This window comes from Dipodomys ordii, unplaced genomic scaffold (genome assembly GCF_000151885.1).
Source record: "Dipodomys ordii isolate 6190 unplaced genomic scaffold, Dord_2.0 Scaffold15, whole genome shotgun sequence".
NCBI lineage: Eukaryota > Metazoa > Chordata > Mammalia > Rodentia > Heteromyidae > Dipodomys > Dipodomys ordii.
Genome location: NW_012267231.1, coordinates 1,199,271 through 1,215,283, shown reverse-complemented (window position 1 = coordinate 1,215,283; position 16,013 = coordinate 1,199,271). Strand labels below are relative to the sequence as shown.

At 49.0% G+C, this 16,013-nt stretch overlaps 1 protein-coding gene across 3 annotated transcripts in view; it reads right to left on the bottom strand.

Annotated features, from left to right (window-relative positions):
* Window positions 1–3,272: 3,272 nt before the first annotated feature.
* The window catches only part of Homer2 (homer scaffolding protein 2), a 103,283-nt gene continuing 90,542 nt past the window's right edge, over window positions 3,273–16,013 (bottom strand). For 2 of the 3 annotated variants that reach the window (XM_013012134.1, XM_013012133.1), the window contains 6 exons: window positions 14,817–14,909; window positions 11,281–11,420; window positions 8,254–8,410; window positions 6,286–6,396; window positions 5,365–5,445; window positions 3,273–4,076 (listed from right to left, as the gene is read on the bottom strand). In XM_013012134.1, the coding sequence (XP_012867588.1) occupies window positions 3,888–4,076; window positions 5,365–5,445; window positions 6,286–6,396; window positions 8,254–8,410; window positions 11,281–11,420; window positions 14,817–14,909 (771 nt within the window). In that variant the 3' untranslated portion in view covers window positions 3,273–3,887. The remainder of the gene's footprint in view (window positions 4,077–5,364; window positions 5,446–6,285; window positions 6,397–8,253; window positions 8,411–11,280; window positions 11,421–14,816; window positions 14,910–16,013) is intronic. The other variant, XM_013012135.1, reaches the window with a different exon arrangement.

The window sequence follows — 16,013 nt, the reverse complement described above, 5'->3', positions numbered from 1 at the left end:
AAGCCAGCCCAGGCAGGAAAGTCCGTGAGACATTTATCTCCAATAAGCCACCAGAGGGCTGGGAAGGTGGCTCAGTGGTACAGTGCTTGCCTTGCATGCATGAGGCCCTGGGTTCGATTCCTCAGCACCACATAAGCAAAAAGAAAAAAGCCGGAAGTGGCGCTGTGGCTCAAGTGGTAGAGCGCTAGCCTTGAGCTGAAGAGCTGAGGGATAGCGCCCAGGCCCAGAGTTCAGGCCCCACAACCAGAAAAAAATTAAAATAAATAAAAAAAAGCCACCAGAAAACCAGAAGTGGCACTGTGGCTCTAGTGTTAGAGCGGTAGCCTTGAGCTGAAGAGCTGAGGGACAGCGCCCGGGCCCAGAGTTCAGGCCCCACAACTGACAAAAAAAAAAAAAAGGTATTACTATTTGTCTTTCCTGTGTTGAGAGATGGGCGTTTTGAGACAGGGTCTCATCCTGTAGACTATAGAGCTAGTCTGGAAATCATTACCTCCTGCTTAGTCTTCTGAATGCTAAAAGTCCAGATGTGTGCTACCACACTGGGTCTGGAAGTTAGCATTTATAACGCACATAAATGTAATTCTGACTGGCTCCTGGTAAGTGGTCCTTTCCTATGGACACACACTAAAACAGAGCAACTGAAAAGTGTGTCCAGGAGAAGAGGACAGCGGCCTGGCTCAGGCAGGAACCCGGAGCTCGGAGGCTCAGGGGTCTGGGTGGAGCTGGTGATGCTGACCATACCACTTCCTCTTGCCTCTGCATCCTGCAAGTCAGACCACAATCTGTCTGGTTCACTCACCCGATTGCAGTCTAATGTGATGGCGCCGGGGAGAGGCCTGCCGGGCCACACTGGACTTGGTTCTCTTTCCCCTCTGGGTCTGATCTGTGACCAGTGATTTTCCATCCCTAGGCACTGGAAGGAGTCTCATCTCCAGCCCCCACTTAGGTATGTTGACAAGAAGGGATAGTTGTATGGCTTAAGAGTGCAGAGATTGCTGGGTGCTGGTGGCTCACACCTGTAATTCTAGCTATTCAGGAGGCTGAGATCTGAGGATTGCAGTTTGAGGCCAGTCCCTAGGAGACTCTTATCTCCAATAAACTATTCAAAAACCAGAAGTGGTGCTGTAGCTTCGAAGTGGTAGAGCACTAGCCTTGAGCAAAATAGCTGAGAGATAGTGCCCAGACCTGAGTTCAAACCCGACCAATCAAAAAGAAAAAAAGAGTAGAGAGATGGCCTTGGTCTCTACACAGCCAGCCTCTGTGATGTCAACACCAGAGCAGCACATCTGGAAGCGCACAGTGAGGGCCTGGCTCTCCGTCTTCTGGGCAGCATGATGCTGGCCTTGAGCTGGTCATGATGGCCATGACCAAGCAGCATGCCACCCCGGCTCAAGTGGAAACCCAACTCAGCGCATTCATCCATCCCACCGAGTCCACTGTTCAGTGCAGGTCAGTCAGTGCTCCAGGCTGTCGGGAGGACCAGCCCATTGCTGACTGTCTAAGCTGTTCTGAGCCTTAATGGAAAGTTCAGCGCTTGAGTAGTATTGTGCTTCTGTGGAACCTGGTCCCCTCCTCTTGCCAGAGGGAACCCTCCAGCCGCTCGGGGGAGCCCTGGCGGAGGGGACCCTTCCTTCAGCCGCTCGGGGGAGCCCTGGCGGAGGGGACCCTCCAGCCGTGCAGTCGGGCCCAGCGCGGGGACTGTGAGCGCCTCACCTGCTGCTGCAGCAGACTCTCCAGTGAGTGATGAACAAGGCCAACGGTCTGGAAACTTCAGCACTTTCTACACTTCACTGGCGGCATTTTCTCCTGTCACTGTTACGGGAACGCACAAATGTCCTCAGCAGCTGCCTTCCTACAACCAGGTCACCTACAGCGGTCTCCAGTTAGCCGAGAGTTCCTTCTGCATCAGTAAGTCAACCTGTACCTGAGCTGCAGTCACCAGAGCCCAAGCGGGAAGTGTCAGGGGTTCTGGGGTTCTGGGCAGCCACGTGGGAAGTGTCTGGGGTCCTGTGCTCCCAGGAAGCCATGTGGGAAATATCTGGGGTCCTGGAGTCTAGGGGTCCCAGACAGCCACCTAGGAAGTGTCTGGGGTCCAGGGTCCCGGGCAGCCACGTGGGAAGTGTCTGGGGTCCAGGGGTCCCGGGCAGCCACGTGGGAAGTGTCTGGGGTCCAGGGGTCCAGGGGTCCCAGGCAGCCACAGGTCAGTGCTAGGCTGCTGACAGATGATGGGCCAGCTGGCTCAGGAACAACCCTCTCCTCCATGCTGGGGCCACGGGACAGACTCATGGCTGGCCCCGGCTCGGGTCTCCAGGTGCAGGCACAGGGAGCTGCTATGGCGTCCTGAGAGCCCGGGGGCTGCGCAGCAGCCTGAATGACCACACGGCTGACTCAACTCTCCCCCAAGCTGCGGGGGTGCCACCGCACTCCACATGCCAGCTTTCCCTCCTTGCCTATCAAAGGAGACTTCCTTGTTCAAAGAGACATCTCAACCAGCATAAGGAGAGCCAAGAGCTTAGATATCCACCTGGAGATCTGGGTCAGAGCTGTATGAACCCCATTCCCCTCCCCTTAGCCCAAATTCAGCAAGAAGCACTTCAAACCCTGCAAGGATGTTTTTAGAAGAAGTTCTCTTGGGTGGTTCTCAGTATAGGGAGAGCGTGGGGCAGAGTTCTCTCCTGCCCAAGGCATTTAGCCATATGTGGGGCCAGGGACAGGAAATGTCCTCCTCTGCAAAGGCGGGCTCCCAATGCAGAACCAGTGGCACCCAAAGTCCTCAGAGAAACTCCAGGTGGCAGGAGAGGTTCATGGCTCTACCCTTCCACAGCAGGATGGGGAAGCCAGAGGAAGACCGGGGAGAGCTTCCCTGTCACTGAGGCCAAGGCTCCCCAGCGAAGCAACTCCCTCCGCCTTGCGGGCCTATCCAAGCATGCCAGCTCCTAAGTCCTAACCAGCCTCTATACTACGGCCAGCCAGTGTCCTGGGTTCCTCAGGGTGAAGGTGGTGGTCACAGGGCAAATGACCTTTAGAGGATTCTTGGGGGCGTCAGATCAGCCCCTGTATTCCCCATTACCACCCACCTTACCCCAGAGCAGCTGGGTATGACCCCTGCTAGTCACGTCTACGTTCTGGAGATGTCCTAGCACACAGGCGACGGTGACTCACTCACAGGGCTCTGAATTCTGCTGAGGGTGTGATGAAAACACTTCTCTTCCTGTGCTTAGTTGAGCAAGTATTTATTGAGCACCGACCCTGCCAGGCACTGTGCTAGGCGCCCTCCCTACCGGCTGTTCTCACAGCACAGAATCTGTTCAGAAATGAAAACCCAGAAGAGGAACGTTGTTGCAGCCATACAAACAGAAGAACCGGCGCAACCATGCTAGTGCCTGCCAGGACAGGAACTACCAGAGACTCGTTCCTTTCTCCTAGAGCCTCGGCTGAGGGGTCACTGAAGAGCCCCCAGTGTTTACCGACAGAAGTGGCTGTCTCCCTGCCCTCCTTGATTGAGCTAATGCTATTCAATGAAAGGAAAATGGCTGTTGTACACAGGATATTAATATTTGGATAAGAAAATAATTTTTCCTCCAGTTCATAGGGTTGCAACAGCCCTTAAGGAAGGAAGATACAAACATCCCTGCCCTGACTGCATGAGCGCTTAAGGTAGACTAGTTCTAGATTCCTGAGTCAGAGTCTTCCAGTTGTCCACAACCTCACAAGGCCAGAGAAGCAAGAGATTTCTATGCTGGAGAGGAGTGGGTGGACGGCACAACTGGTTTGGAAACACAAAAAACTGCACCTGAATTTACAGAAACAATGCAAACGGGAGGATGTCTGGTCCTGACAGTGTCACACACACTTGGGACTCACAGTCTGATCCGTGGAGCCAGACCCTAGTTGTCAGTGCCCAGCTTGGAGAGCCCCCTCCGGAAGTCATGGAGGTCGTCGATCTTTCCGTCCAGCACCTCCAGGAAGCTCTTCAGCTCCCCCTTCAGGTGACGCTGTCTGTATTTACTCTCCTCGATGTCCGTCTTTAGAGACCGCACTTTGTCTTCCAGGTTTTGATTGTCTCTCTCTGCTGCCTACAGGACATGGGAAACGTGAATCGTCTAGGGGAGGGGCAGGTGCAAGCGGGAGCAGGATGGGAAGGGTGGCTGGCTGGTCACGAAGCACCAGACACATGAACGGACACACGAAGCTGTGACCCCTTCAACACCCGTTTGAAGGGTGGCTGGCTGGTCACGAAGCACCAGACACATGAACAGACACACGAAGCTGTGACCCCTTCAACACCCATTTGAAGGGTGGCTGGCTGGTCACGAAGCACCGGACACATGAACGGACACACGAAGCTGTGACCCCTTCAACACCCATTTGAAGGGTGGCTGGCTGGTCACGAAGCACCAGACACATGAACGGACACACGAAGCTGTGACCCCTTCAACACCCATTTGAAGAAGGGTCTGGAACAAAGGAGAGTGTGGAGCAGAGCCATCCACTGAAACCTGCCAGAGCCAGACCAATCATTCACCATCAAACCTGTGGGTCTGGGCAGGGACCTAAGACCTCAGGGGGCAAATCAGACCCCTTAACACCCGAGCCTGTGGCTGCTAGGTCAGTAGGGAGGAGCAGACATTGGTGGCAGAAGGTTCCTTTATCCTGCCTGGTAGAGGCAGTGGGTGGGTGACAAAGTCCCACCTTGGAACACAGATTACAGAGTCCTGCCCAGAATCATCACCAAGGGCCCAGCAGAGAAGCTTTGACATCTGGGCTCAAGACATTCAGCCCCACCCCAGAGTGGTCGGCAGTCCCACCCTGAGAGGAACAGGCAGTCTGTGCATTCCGACGCCCTCACCAGGCATTCTGCAGCGCTGGATCCCACAGCCCAGTCCAGGCTCGCGGTACACAGGGCTCCAGCTACCAAGGGCAGGGCAGCTGCGAGTCCTCAGAGAGCCTTAGCTGTATTTGGTGTGTATAAACTGGGATTTTCTTGAAATGCACCCAGGAATCATTCACCAATACAGTCCTGGTGCTGGGCAACTCAGTAAAGCACTCATTGTATTTGTATGGGAGATCCTGGGAGTAAAGGAGGGCCTGAAAAGCCTCGTTTTGTGGATCAGCAAGCCAAGGCCAGAGAGGAAGGCCTACTCAACAGATAATTGTCCACACTACAATTATGCACAGGACTTCTTTGTACCAGCACTGTTGAGCTATCCCCAGGGGCAGGGATGGCATGCAATTACTGCTGGCCTTTTATATTAGAAAATAACTCTTTGCCGTCTTAGGTGAGACGGGAGAGGGAGAGCAGTAACCGGTAGCATGCCAACCGACATCTCGCTGCTCCAGGACAGGTATCCCATCCCCCCTTACCTCTAACTTCTCAGACACATATTCACACTCTGACATGAGCTGAGGTATAATTTCACTTTGTTTCCGGAGATCTTTCAACTCCTATGGGAGACAGAGATTTGAAAAAGAACATACAAGGAAATCAGGTGTGATGTATCAAGCCTGGCCAGGGAAGAAGAGTTTGTGGGACAACTTGTCAACCAATGTCTGGAAACAGAGAGGCACACTTGTCATCCTTGGGACAGGGGGAAACACAAGCCTGGCCAGAGCATAAAACAAGACCCCGCCCCTGACAGTGTGACTTAAGTAAAAGTGCCTGTCTGGAAAGCATGAAGCTCTAGTTCAATCATGAGTACCATCAAAAAAAGAGAGAAAAGATGCGTTCGTGAAGACCGTCAACTTGTACATATACTGACGGAGGACACTGCTAGAAGATGTCATGTCTGCATGAGCAGGAATGGTGACAGCACTATTCTGAAACTTCAGGTGACTCCAAGGGCTTGATGACCACATGAGGTCTGCAGAGCACCTGAGGTTGTAGTTCTTGTTTACAGAGGGAAAATCGAGGCCCAGAGCAGTTTGGTAACTTGCCCACGGTCTCCACTGTGTGTGGAGTTAACTGCTCTACCTCCCAGAATATGATGACATATTAACTGTTCTCCATTCCAGAATATACAGAACGACTGTATCACAGCTATTGCTCTAGCTGCATTAATTTGATAACAGAACTCAAATTCGGATGACTGTAAGCATTACCCAACGGTTCTGTGAAGTTGGACTCACTCCTGGGTCTGAGAGGAGAGGTGCAGTATCCATGCATCGTGCTATGATCTTGACCTGGTGTCCAGGTAGCTGCTGGGGCCAGGGTCACACCACAGACCACCTGCCATGGGTGGAGGTCACCCCAAAGGCCCTGAGAAGCCTGTTCGCTCTGTTACTCACCGTCTCCTTCTCTCTGAGTTCTGATTCCAGCTCCTCGATTCTCCTCTTCAGCTGGGTATTCTTCTCCTTCTCTCTGTTTATCTCACTGCACTGTTCTTCTAGCTCATCGATCTTTAATAAAGCACAGATATTAAGGCAAGGAAGCTGGGCTACTTTAGTCATTAAACAAGAGCTCACTACCATCTCTCTCTTTCTTTTTTTCTTTCTTTCTTTCTTCTTTTATGCTGGTCCTGGGGTTTGAACTCAGGGCTTGGGCACTCTCCCTGAGATTCTTTTGGTCAAGGCTAGTGCTCTGCCACTTGAGCCACAGCTCCACTGCCAGCTTTTTTGAGTAGTTAACTGGAGATAAGAGTCTCACAGACTTTCCTGTCCAGGCTGGCTTCTAACCACGATCCTCAGATCTCAGCCTCCTGAGTAGCTAGGATTACAGGTGTGAGCCACTGACACCCAGCTGCTTTCTTTTAAAATATAAAATTTTGGTTCTGCCGCAGCAGCCATTGGAAAACGGCAGCCACGGCTATGCGCTACCAAGCACACACCAAGTTCATGCAGGACATGATCTGTGAGGTGTGTGGCTTTACCCTGTATGAGCAGCATGTCATGGAGCTGCTCAAGGTGTCCAAAAACAAGCAGGTGCTCAAGTTCATCAAGAAATGGGTGGGGACACACATCTGCGCCCAGAGGAAGTGCGAGGAGCTGAGCAGCGTGCTGGCCGCCATGAGGAAGGCTGTGGCAAAGGCTGAGACCTTGCTGGCCCCAATAAACCTCTGCTCCCCCCAAAAATAAAAGTTCTTTTGTGGCTATGAACACAGCCCCCCATGGGGCTTCTGTCCTGTGTGCACAGGATGCCCTCCTTAAAACCAGCAGGGCCAGGGCCAGAGCTCAGGTCAATCAGTCCCTCTGGCAGGTAGATCCGCCAGGCCTGACAGAGACATGAGAAGTCAACAGCTGGCCTGCTGCCTCTGATGGTCAGCACTCAACACAGCTGGAAAAATGACATGAGGTCATACCCCAGTGAAAGAGGGAGGGAAGAAGGACGGACAGAAAAGAGGAAGGGAAGAAGGGAAGAAAGAAGGGAGGGAGGAAGGGAGGAAGGGAGGAAAGGAAGAAGGGACGGAGGAAGAAAGGAAGGTAGGAAGTGAGGGAGGCAGAGAGGGAGGAAGGGAGGGAGGGAAGAAGGAAGGAGTAAGAGATTTGGATGGAAGCTCTTCCCCATGCCCTGTATCTATTTTCTTTTTCTGTGGTCGGTCGTGGGGCCTGAACTCTGGGCCTGGGCGCTGTACCTCAGCTCTTCAGCTCACAGCTAGTGCTCTACCACTTGAGCCACAGAGCCACTTCCAGTTTTCTGTTTCTTCTTCTTCTTCTTCCATGGTTCTTTTTTTTTTTTTCTGCTTATGTGGTGCTGAGGAATCGAACCCAGGGCCTCATGCATGCAAGGCAAGCGCTCTACCACTGAGCCACCTTCCCAGCTTACTTCTGGTTTTCTGGTGGATTATTGGAGATAAAGAGTCTCATCGACTTTCGTGCCTGGGCTGGCTTTGAACCGGGATCCTCATATCTAGCCTCCTGAGTGGCTAGGATGACAGGCGTGAGCCACCGGTGCCCAGCTCTGCATCTATTTTCTCTCTTCTCTGGATCCCTGACCATGAAGTTGGAGGAACCTGGAGGAGGCCACTGCAAACAAAAGCAGCCCATGGCTGGCATGGAGGACACAGACATGCCACAAACTCCAGGTTATTCAGCTCTCCTCAGCAACAGTGCTACACAACTGTTAGTGGAAAGGCAGTAAGGCAGGGGTGTAGATGGCTGAGTTCCTGTAAGAAGGGCATGGAGGTGGCAGGATATTCCGAGGGAAGGCAACAAGCCGCCGTCCTGCCCGTGGGGATGAGAGCCAGGTGAGAGCAAGGGTGAGGGAGGAGAGAGGGCCCTGCCCAGTCAGCCCACTGCCTCCTCCCGGGCCAGGCCCACCTTGCTTCGGAGCCGGTCATTCTCGTCTCTGCAGATGGAGAACTGCCTCTTCCACTGCTCTACGCTGGCTGCAGACTCCTGCAGCGCCGTGGTCAGCCGGGCATTGCTCTCTCTCAGGGTCTGCAGCTCGATCTCCCACTTCTTCACATTGGCAGCACTGGTAGGGAGACATTCGGCCACAGAGATGGCAGTGGCAGGACAGGGAACAGGGCGCTGCTGCCCCTCAGCCCACCCCAGAGGAGGCTTACATTTTCATGCTCCAGAGATGCCGGTCAGAGGGCGCGGCACCACCCTACTGTGGACATGTCATCGACAGGCTACGTTCTTAAACAAACGCTGTCAAAGACACGTCTTAAGAGGGCAGGCTGTAGCGTGTGTACAGACCTTGCTGACCACTGCTGAGAACTCTCTTTCTAGAGTGAGCCTCGATCTGGGCTCTGAACTGCTGGGGGCCTGTAGGACCTTGTGTTTCTGGAGAGCCACCAAAACCTCTCTGGAGACCTAGGACCTAAGTGTGAATAAATGTGACACAAAACAGCCTGGCTTCAGGCTGACAAGGGCCCTGCCGTAACCTGTGGCTTTTCAGAGCCCTCCAGGAATTTAGATTTTGAAGCCAGCATTTGGGGGGACAAGAGACAGTGACCGGGGGCCAATCCCTATAAGCAGATCTGGGCATAGAGGTTCATGGGATCAACTTATAAACCTAGAGGCTATGGCTCTGGACACTGAGAGCTGGAGGCGTGCTTGTCACCCTGTAGTCTATGGACACCTGCACCTTCACCTCTACCTTCTCCTGGAAGACGCTGAACTGAGCAGGGCTCTGGTTTTGCCCGTTACGGTTCCCTTCCCACCTGCTCTCCTCCCTCTCCTCCGAGCCCACACATCTTGGCTCAGAGTGTGACTGGAACTGATGTGGCCGGGGCTGCATATGACAAGCTCATCAGAAAGTGTCTGTCTGGCTGAGGGCAGTCCATTTTCTGAAGGCTTTTCAATATTTTTTTTTCTCTTTAAAGTAAGTGTAACTATGTCTGAATAACTTGTATCATCTTTCAGCTGATGGCCTTGGGATCCTAGGCATTGATTGGAAAATGTGTGCTTTCAGTTTCAAATACCACAGGCTGGAAAAATAGTAAGATGCTATTATCTGATGAATTTGAGCTGAGGATTTAAGCTGACTTAGGGAAGTGGCTTCATGCCTGTTCCTGTAACTCACTTGTTCATGAAACTTGGATTTGAAAATATTTATTTTTAGAGGTGAAACATTTTCATTCAGGCAGCCTACTGTGACTTACACATCCCAAAATAGTCCTCAATTGTCTGGCAAGCAGGGAAAGAAACTGGTCACAGTTTTATCTTTCAATGACAAAGACCCAGAGCTCAGAGGTCACTGAAGGGTACGAGTCTCACTTCTCTGGAATTCCTGGGTCAGATCACAGGAACTGAACTTCAAGCCCGGGGTATGGGTGCCAGCCATTTGGTGGCTGCACTGTAGAATGTGACTGGGCAAGATATTCCTGAAAAGAATCTGCAGTGGAAGGCTTTCAGTTGTGTCACCTTGGGCAGAGAGTTACTGCTGGGGCTCAGTTTTCTTGCCTGTACGATGGGGAAATTTAGACAGTGTGACTCCTAGAAGCTATAGCTCTTAAATGGGCATGTCTGAAGAAGAAAGTATCTCAGCCACAAAGAGGAGGATGAGGAAGATAGCCAAGTCCCTGGGCCTGGTGAGCAGAATGAGTCTGCAGGTACTTGTGGGCTCGTCCTAAGACATAAACACAAGCACAGCTTGTTATTAAAGACAGGAACCGGGGCTGGGAAGGTGGCTCCGTGGTGGAGCGCTTGCCTTCTGCATGAGGCCCTGGGTTTGATTCCTCAGCACCACATAAGCAGAAAAAGGTGGAAGTGGTGCTGTGGCTCAAGTGGTAGAGTGCTAGCCTGAGCTGAAGAGCTGAGGGACAGCGCCCAGGCCCACAGTTCAGGCAGGCCCAACGACCGACCAACCAACAAAACAAACAAAAATAACCCACGAATCATGTTCAATGTATAGCTCGCCACAGGGGACACTGGTACCTAACAATCTGTCACAGCTTCTTAGCACTTCCCAAAGGAAGGTCGTTTTGTGTCTGAACTGGTAGACCTGCAGCTTAATCTTGTGACCCCTCTATGGTACTTGTGTATTTAATGTCACATTAGATGTCACAAACACAGAACTAAAAATATATACTTAAAAGAGAGGCTGGGCTGGGTGCTGGTGGCTCATGCCTGTAATCCTATCTACTCAGGAGGCTGAAATCTGACCATCATAGTTCAAAGCCAACCCTGGGCAGGTAAGTCTATGAATATCCATGAGAATCTTCTCTTTAATTAACCAGCAGAAAGCTGGAAGCGGAGCTGTGGCTCCACTTTGCCTTAAGCAAAAAAGTCAATTGAGAATGGAAGGTCCTGAGATCAAGCCCTAGGAACACCCTACACAATGTAATACATACACATATATATTACTGTTATAGTATACTTTTAAAAATACATTTTATCATATATATTTTAAAAGAATGTATCATTGATGTTTGAAATAATTTTAAAGTTTGCTTCATATAGCTCTGTACATTTGTCAAGTCTATTCCTATTTTAAGATTTCAGTTCATACTATAAAAAAAAGCCTTCTTTAAATATATATCCTGTGTAATGAATTTGTATATATGAATGTTATTGACTTTTGTGGGATTTTGTATTATCCTTCATAATTTCATAGGTTTTCATATGCTTTTTTGATATTTAAAAACTCAATTTCATAGAGAATAAATGGTAAATGGGTCTCCTTAAAATCAGAGCAAAGCACTCCTGCGAAGACACATCCCTGCTTTGTCACCCCCAACCCTCCCACACACCCGTAGGCCTTCCTGCCCTGCGCGCACTCGCAGGCCTTCCACATGCCGACTGTGAGCAGGAGGCAGGAAACCCTTTGCACCTCAGCCTGAGAGGCTTCGCAATGGTAAACACGGGCCCAGGGTCTGGACTGCAGACCAGCCTCACCTCTGTGTCAGGGCGATTTTCAGCTTGTCGTTCTCGGACTTGAGGTGTGCGTCCACTGCGCCCGCGTGCGAGGCCTTTTCATCGTCAGTCCCATTGACACTGGATGCCTGAGTACAAGACGGGGTTTCACACCCAGATTCCTGGCCAAAGTGAATTATCTGCACATGTTACTGCTTGTACTCACACTGGCAGCAAAGTAGATACTGTTTATGAGTGTGACCAAACCAACACATCTAATCACGATGCAGCCGAGACTAACCACAAGCGGATGGAGATACAACCACAGGGGAAAGACCCTGAGAAGTCCGCACACACTTATAAAATCGGTGCGTTTCACTGAAGAGGGAACATTTGGGGCCACTTCTCAGAGCCATCTGACTAATACATACATACATACATACATACATAGTGCCAGTCCTGGGGCTTGATGAGGGCCTGGGTTGCTGTCTGTCCTTGAGCCTCTTTCTGCTCAAGGCTAGCACTCTACCACTTGAGCCACAGCTCTCCTTCCAGCTTTTTTTGGGGTGTAGTTTCAGTGGAGATAAGAGTCTCACAGACTTTCTTGCCTGGGGTGGCTTTGAATTGTGATTCTCAGATCTCAGCACTGGCACTGGCTTTTTACTCAAATTTTATAGACAAACCTTCCAAGCTGAAATATCAGGTCCCCTTAAATACCACAAGAACCTAAGCAATAGTGAAAGGAATAGAAAAGGAACAAACATTGAGTCAACTTAGAAATCCTAGGCCTATGGAGACTTATCGACACAGTCATTAGGAAAACAGGAACGGCTGTGAAATTGTGCCATCTCCATCGCTACTTAGCACTGCCTGAATGCTCTAGCGTGTGCTCTCCAGTAAGGCAAACATGAGGTGAAACCTTATCTGGTCCTGGATAAGATCTTAGCTTCCAATAAACATAAAGGCAAGGGAAGAGCCACAAAAGAATTGGTATGTAAATGTGACTTAGTATTTTGCTTCGCAAAAAAGTGCCAAAAACAAAAGTAAAATAAAGCCTAGGAAATATATTTATAGCAGATATTAAAAATAAACTGCCAGCCGGGCGCTGGTGGCTCAAGCCTGTAATCCTAGCTACTCAGGAGGCTGAGATCTGAGGATTGCGGTTCAAAGCCAGCCTGGGCAGGAGAGACTGTGAGATTCCTATCTCCAATTACCCACCAGAAAACCAGAAGTGGTGCTGTAGGCTCAAGTGGTAGAGCGCTAGCCTTGAGCTGAAGAGCTGAGGGACAGCGCCCAGGCCCAGAGTTCAAGCCCCACGACTGACAAAAACAAAACAAAACAAAACAAAAACAAAAAAATAAACTGCCAATACCTTTTCTGAATTGAAAAGCTTTTAAGAGTCACAAACCGAAACACTTATGATGGGAATAAAAGAGCATCGGAACATGAAGAAAGGGGTCAACGCAGAGGCATAGCTAAAGCCACTGGCCATAAAATTCTTTCTAACTGTTAAAGCTGACCTATCAGCATGTGGGGGTTCGCATACTGTTTTGCCTAGTTTTTGTATTTGTTCAAAATTGTTCATGTTAAAAAACTAATCATTGGGTGCTGGTGGCTCATGCCTTAATCTTTACCTACTCAAGGAGGCTGAGATCTGAGGATTATAGTTTGATATCAGCATAAGCAGGAAAGTCTGTGAGATTCATCTTCCAATTAAACACTAAAAAGCTGGAAGTGGAGCTGTGGCACTAGTGGCAGAAAACTAGTTTGAGCAAAAAAGCTCAGGGACAGAGCCCAGGCCCTAAGTCCAAGCCCCAGGACTAGAATACACACACACACACACACACCATACACACACAAATTGTCAAGTCCTTAGAAATCCATATGTGAACAGCTTAATTTTTTTAAAGAAGAAAAATGACTATGGGTAATACAAAAGGAAAACTGCATATAGCTGGTATGTGGTATGTACCTATAATCCCAGCTTTATGAGAGGCATGAATACATAAGGAAGATGTTGTCCAAAGCCAGGCTCAGGCACAACTGGGAGACCCTGTCTGAAAAGTAACTAAAGCAAAAAGGAATGGGGATGTTGCTCAGAAAGCTGTCTAGCAAGTTTGAGGCCCTGAGTTCAAACTACAGCACCATGAAAGAAGAAATGCATATCATTAACAGACATAAAAGCAATGCCACTAGAAAAGTAATATAAAGTGAAAGAAACAAGCAAATAAAATACATTTGTTCATCTGTCAAATTAACAAAGCCTTCCTCACGGCTGGCGGGAGTGGGGCTGAACAGTCCCATAGGCTAAGTGCACACGGTGTCTCAACACCCAGTACCTTTAAGCTATACTTGCACTTCAACCATTTATGCTGCAGAAACCTTCAAATGAGTCAGGCAAGATGGTTCTTCATGGTGTTATTTGTATTAATGAAAAAAACAGAGCTGGGCACTGTTTTTTTTTGTTTTTTATTTCCTAGCTACTCAGGAGGTTATGATCTGAGGATTATGATTCAAAGCCACCCAGTGTAGGAAAGTCCATGAGACTCTTATCTCCAACAAACCACTCAGAAAAAGCCAGAAGCAGCACTGCTGCTCAAGTGGTAGAGTGCTAACTTTGAACACGAAGAGGCTCAGGGACAGCACCAGGCCCAGAGTTCAAGCCCCAAGATTGGCAAAGAAAACAAAAGGTGCTGGTGTCTCACAGCTGTAATTCTAGCCTCTCAGGAGACTGGATCTGAGGACTGAGGTTTGAAGCTAGCCTGGGAAATAAAGTCAATGAGACTCTCCTCTCCAATTAACTATAAAAAAAAAAAAAGCTGGAAGTGGAGTTGTGGCTCAAGGAGTAGAGCCTTAGCCTTGAACACAAAAGCTCAGAGATAGTGCCTAAGCCTCATGACTGAAAAAAAATCATTTTAATTGGAGATAAAAATGGCAGCATTCCTAAAGTCTGAGTTGATATATGTGGTAGTGAGGGAAGGCTTGACAAGCCTGTATGCTGAACCAGAAAATGGAAACTTCAGGAGCAAAGGGTTGGAATAAGCAGGGTGTATCATGAAGATAGCCACGAGTCTGTGCAGTGGGGCTGAGGTGTGCTGTGGAAGGTATGCAGATATTTGGGGGCTGTCAAAGACCCAGGTGGGCCGCCTTCAAACCGAGAGCCCCAGATCTCAGCTTCTGGAGTAGTTAGGATTATGGGAGTGAGCCACCAGCACCAGGCGAAAATGAGCTCATTTCAGCCAAAGTAAAATACTCAATTTCCTGGCAAAGCCAGACCCCCTGTAGCTAAGACAGTACTGTTGGGAACACTGGTAACGTCTAAATTCAGTGGCCACAGAACATCTCCAGCCCAGGATGAGCCTTTACTCTAATGTCATTAACCATTTTCTGTCCTATAAGAAGTTCAGGAGTTTCAAAAAGGCGTGTCAAATCCTCTTCCTGGGAACAAACTCATAGTTGGAGAAAGCTTTCAAGATGTCCCACTGCTAAGATACCCTACTCCTTCCCAGGGTGATGAGGAGTGAAGGTCTCCATCACTGACTGTTCACACTCTGATTGTTCCAGCAACAATGACTTACTTGCGAGTGATTACTTGAGGTCTCAGTTTTCTCCTGGGACTTGTCTCTGGCTAGTTTGGCAGCTTCTTTTACCTCCTGGAATTTCTCTGCAAACTGAACAGGAACAACAGATACTAAGGTTTTTATTAATCTTAGTCATGGGTGATATTCAAAACACATTTTTATTATTTGGCATCCATTTTATATACTGTATATACTGTACAAATCTAAAAAAATACATATAGGGACTTTTCCCCCCAGTATACACTGTTGGCCAAGGGAAAACACAAACTAGTTTCAAAACTACTGATGTGAGTTTGATGATGAAATATTAAAAACAAATTGCAGGGCGCCGGTGGCTCACACCTGTAATTCTAGTTACTCAGAAGGCTGAGATCTGAGGAGTGCGGTTAAAGCCAGCCTGGGCATGAAAGTCTGTGAGACTCTTATCTCCAATAAGCCAGAAAACCAGAAGTGGCACTGTGGCTCAAGTGGTAGAGTGCTAGCCTTGAGATGAAGAGCTGAGGGACAGCGCCCAGGCCCAGAGTTCATGACCAACAAACAAAACAAAACAAAACAAAATAAAAAACAAAGCAAAAAAACAAAAAAAGCAAATTAAGTGGCACTGTGGTTCAAGTAGTAGAGCATGACCCTTGAGCTGAAGAGTTCAGGGACAGTACCTAGGTCCAGACCTCAAGTCCCACAATCAAAAAAAAAAAAAACAAGTTAATAAAACTTGCAGCTTGGGCTGGGAAGGTGGCTCAGTGGTAGAGCGCTTTCCTCGCATGCATGAGGTCCTGGGTTCGATTTCTCAGCACCACATAAGCAGAAAAAGCCAGAAGTGGCACTATGGCTTAAGTGGTAGAGTGCTAGCCTTGAGCTGAAGAGCTGAGGACAGCACCCAGGCCCAGAGTTCAGGCCCCATGATCAACAAAAAAAAAAACCCCGAAACCTTGCAGGTTAACAGTAGCTAATATAATCACAATGAAGGAAATACTGCCACACAACTGAAGGAATCAATGGAAAAATCCACAAACTCTACTAAAGAGATCCAGTAGCTCTAATGAGTCAATATCATGACTTAAAATATCATGATTTTAGAAGTAGGAACTGTTCCAGATTTTAAAAGCTTATGATACACAACAGCCTTTGTTTGCATCCTTAATCATCAGATAATTTGCTTTTACGTAGTTCAACAAGAGAAATGAAGCAACATGG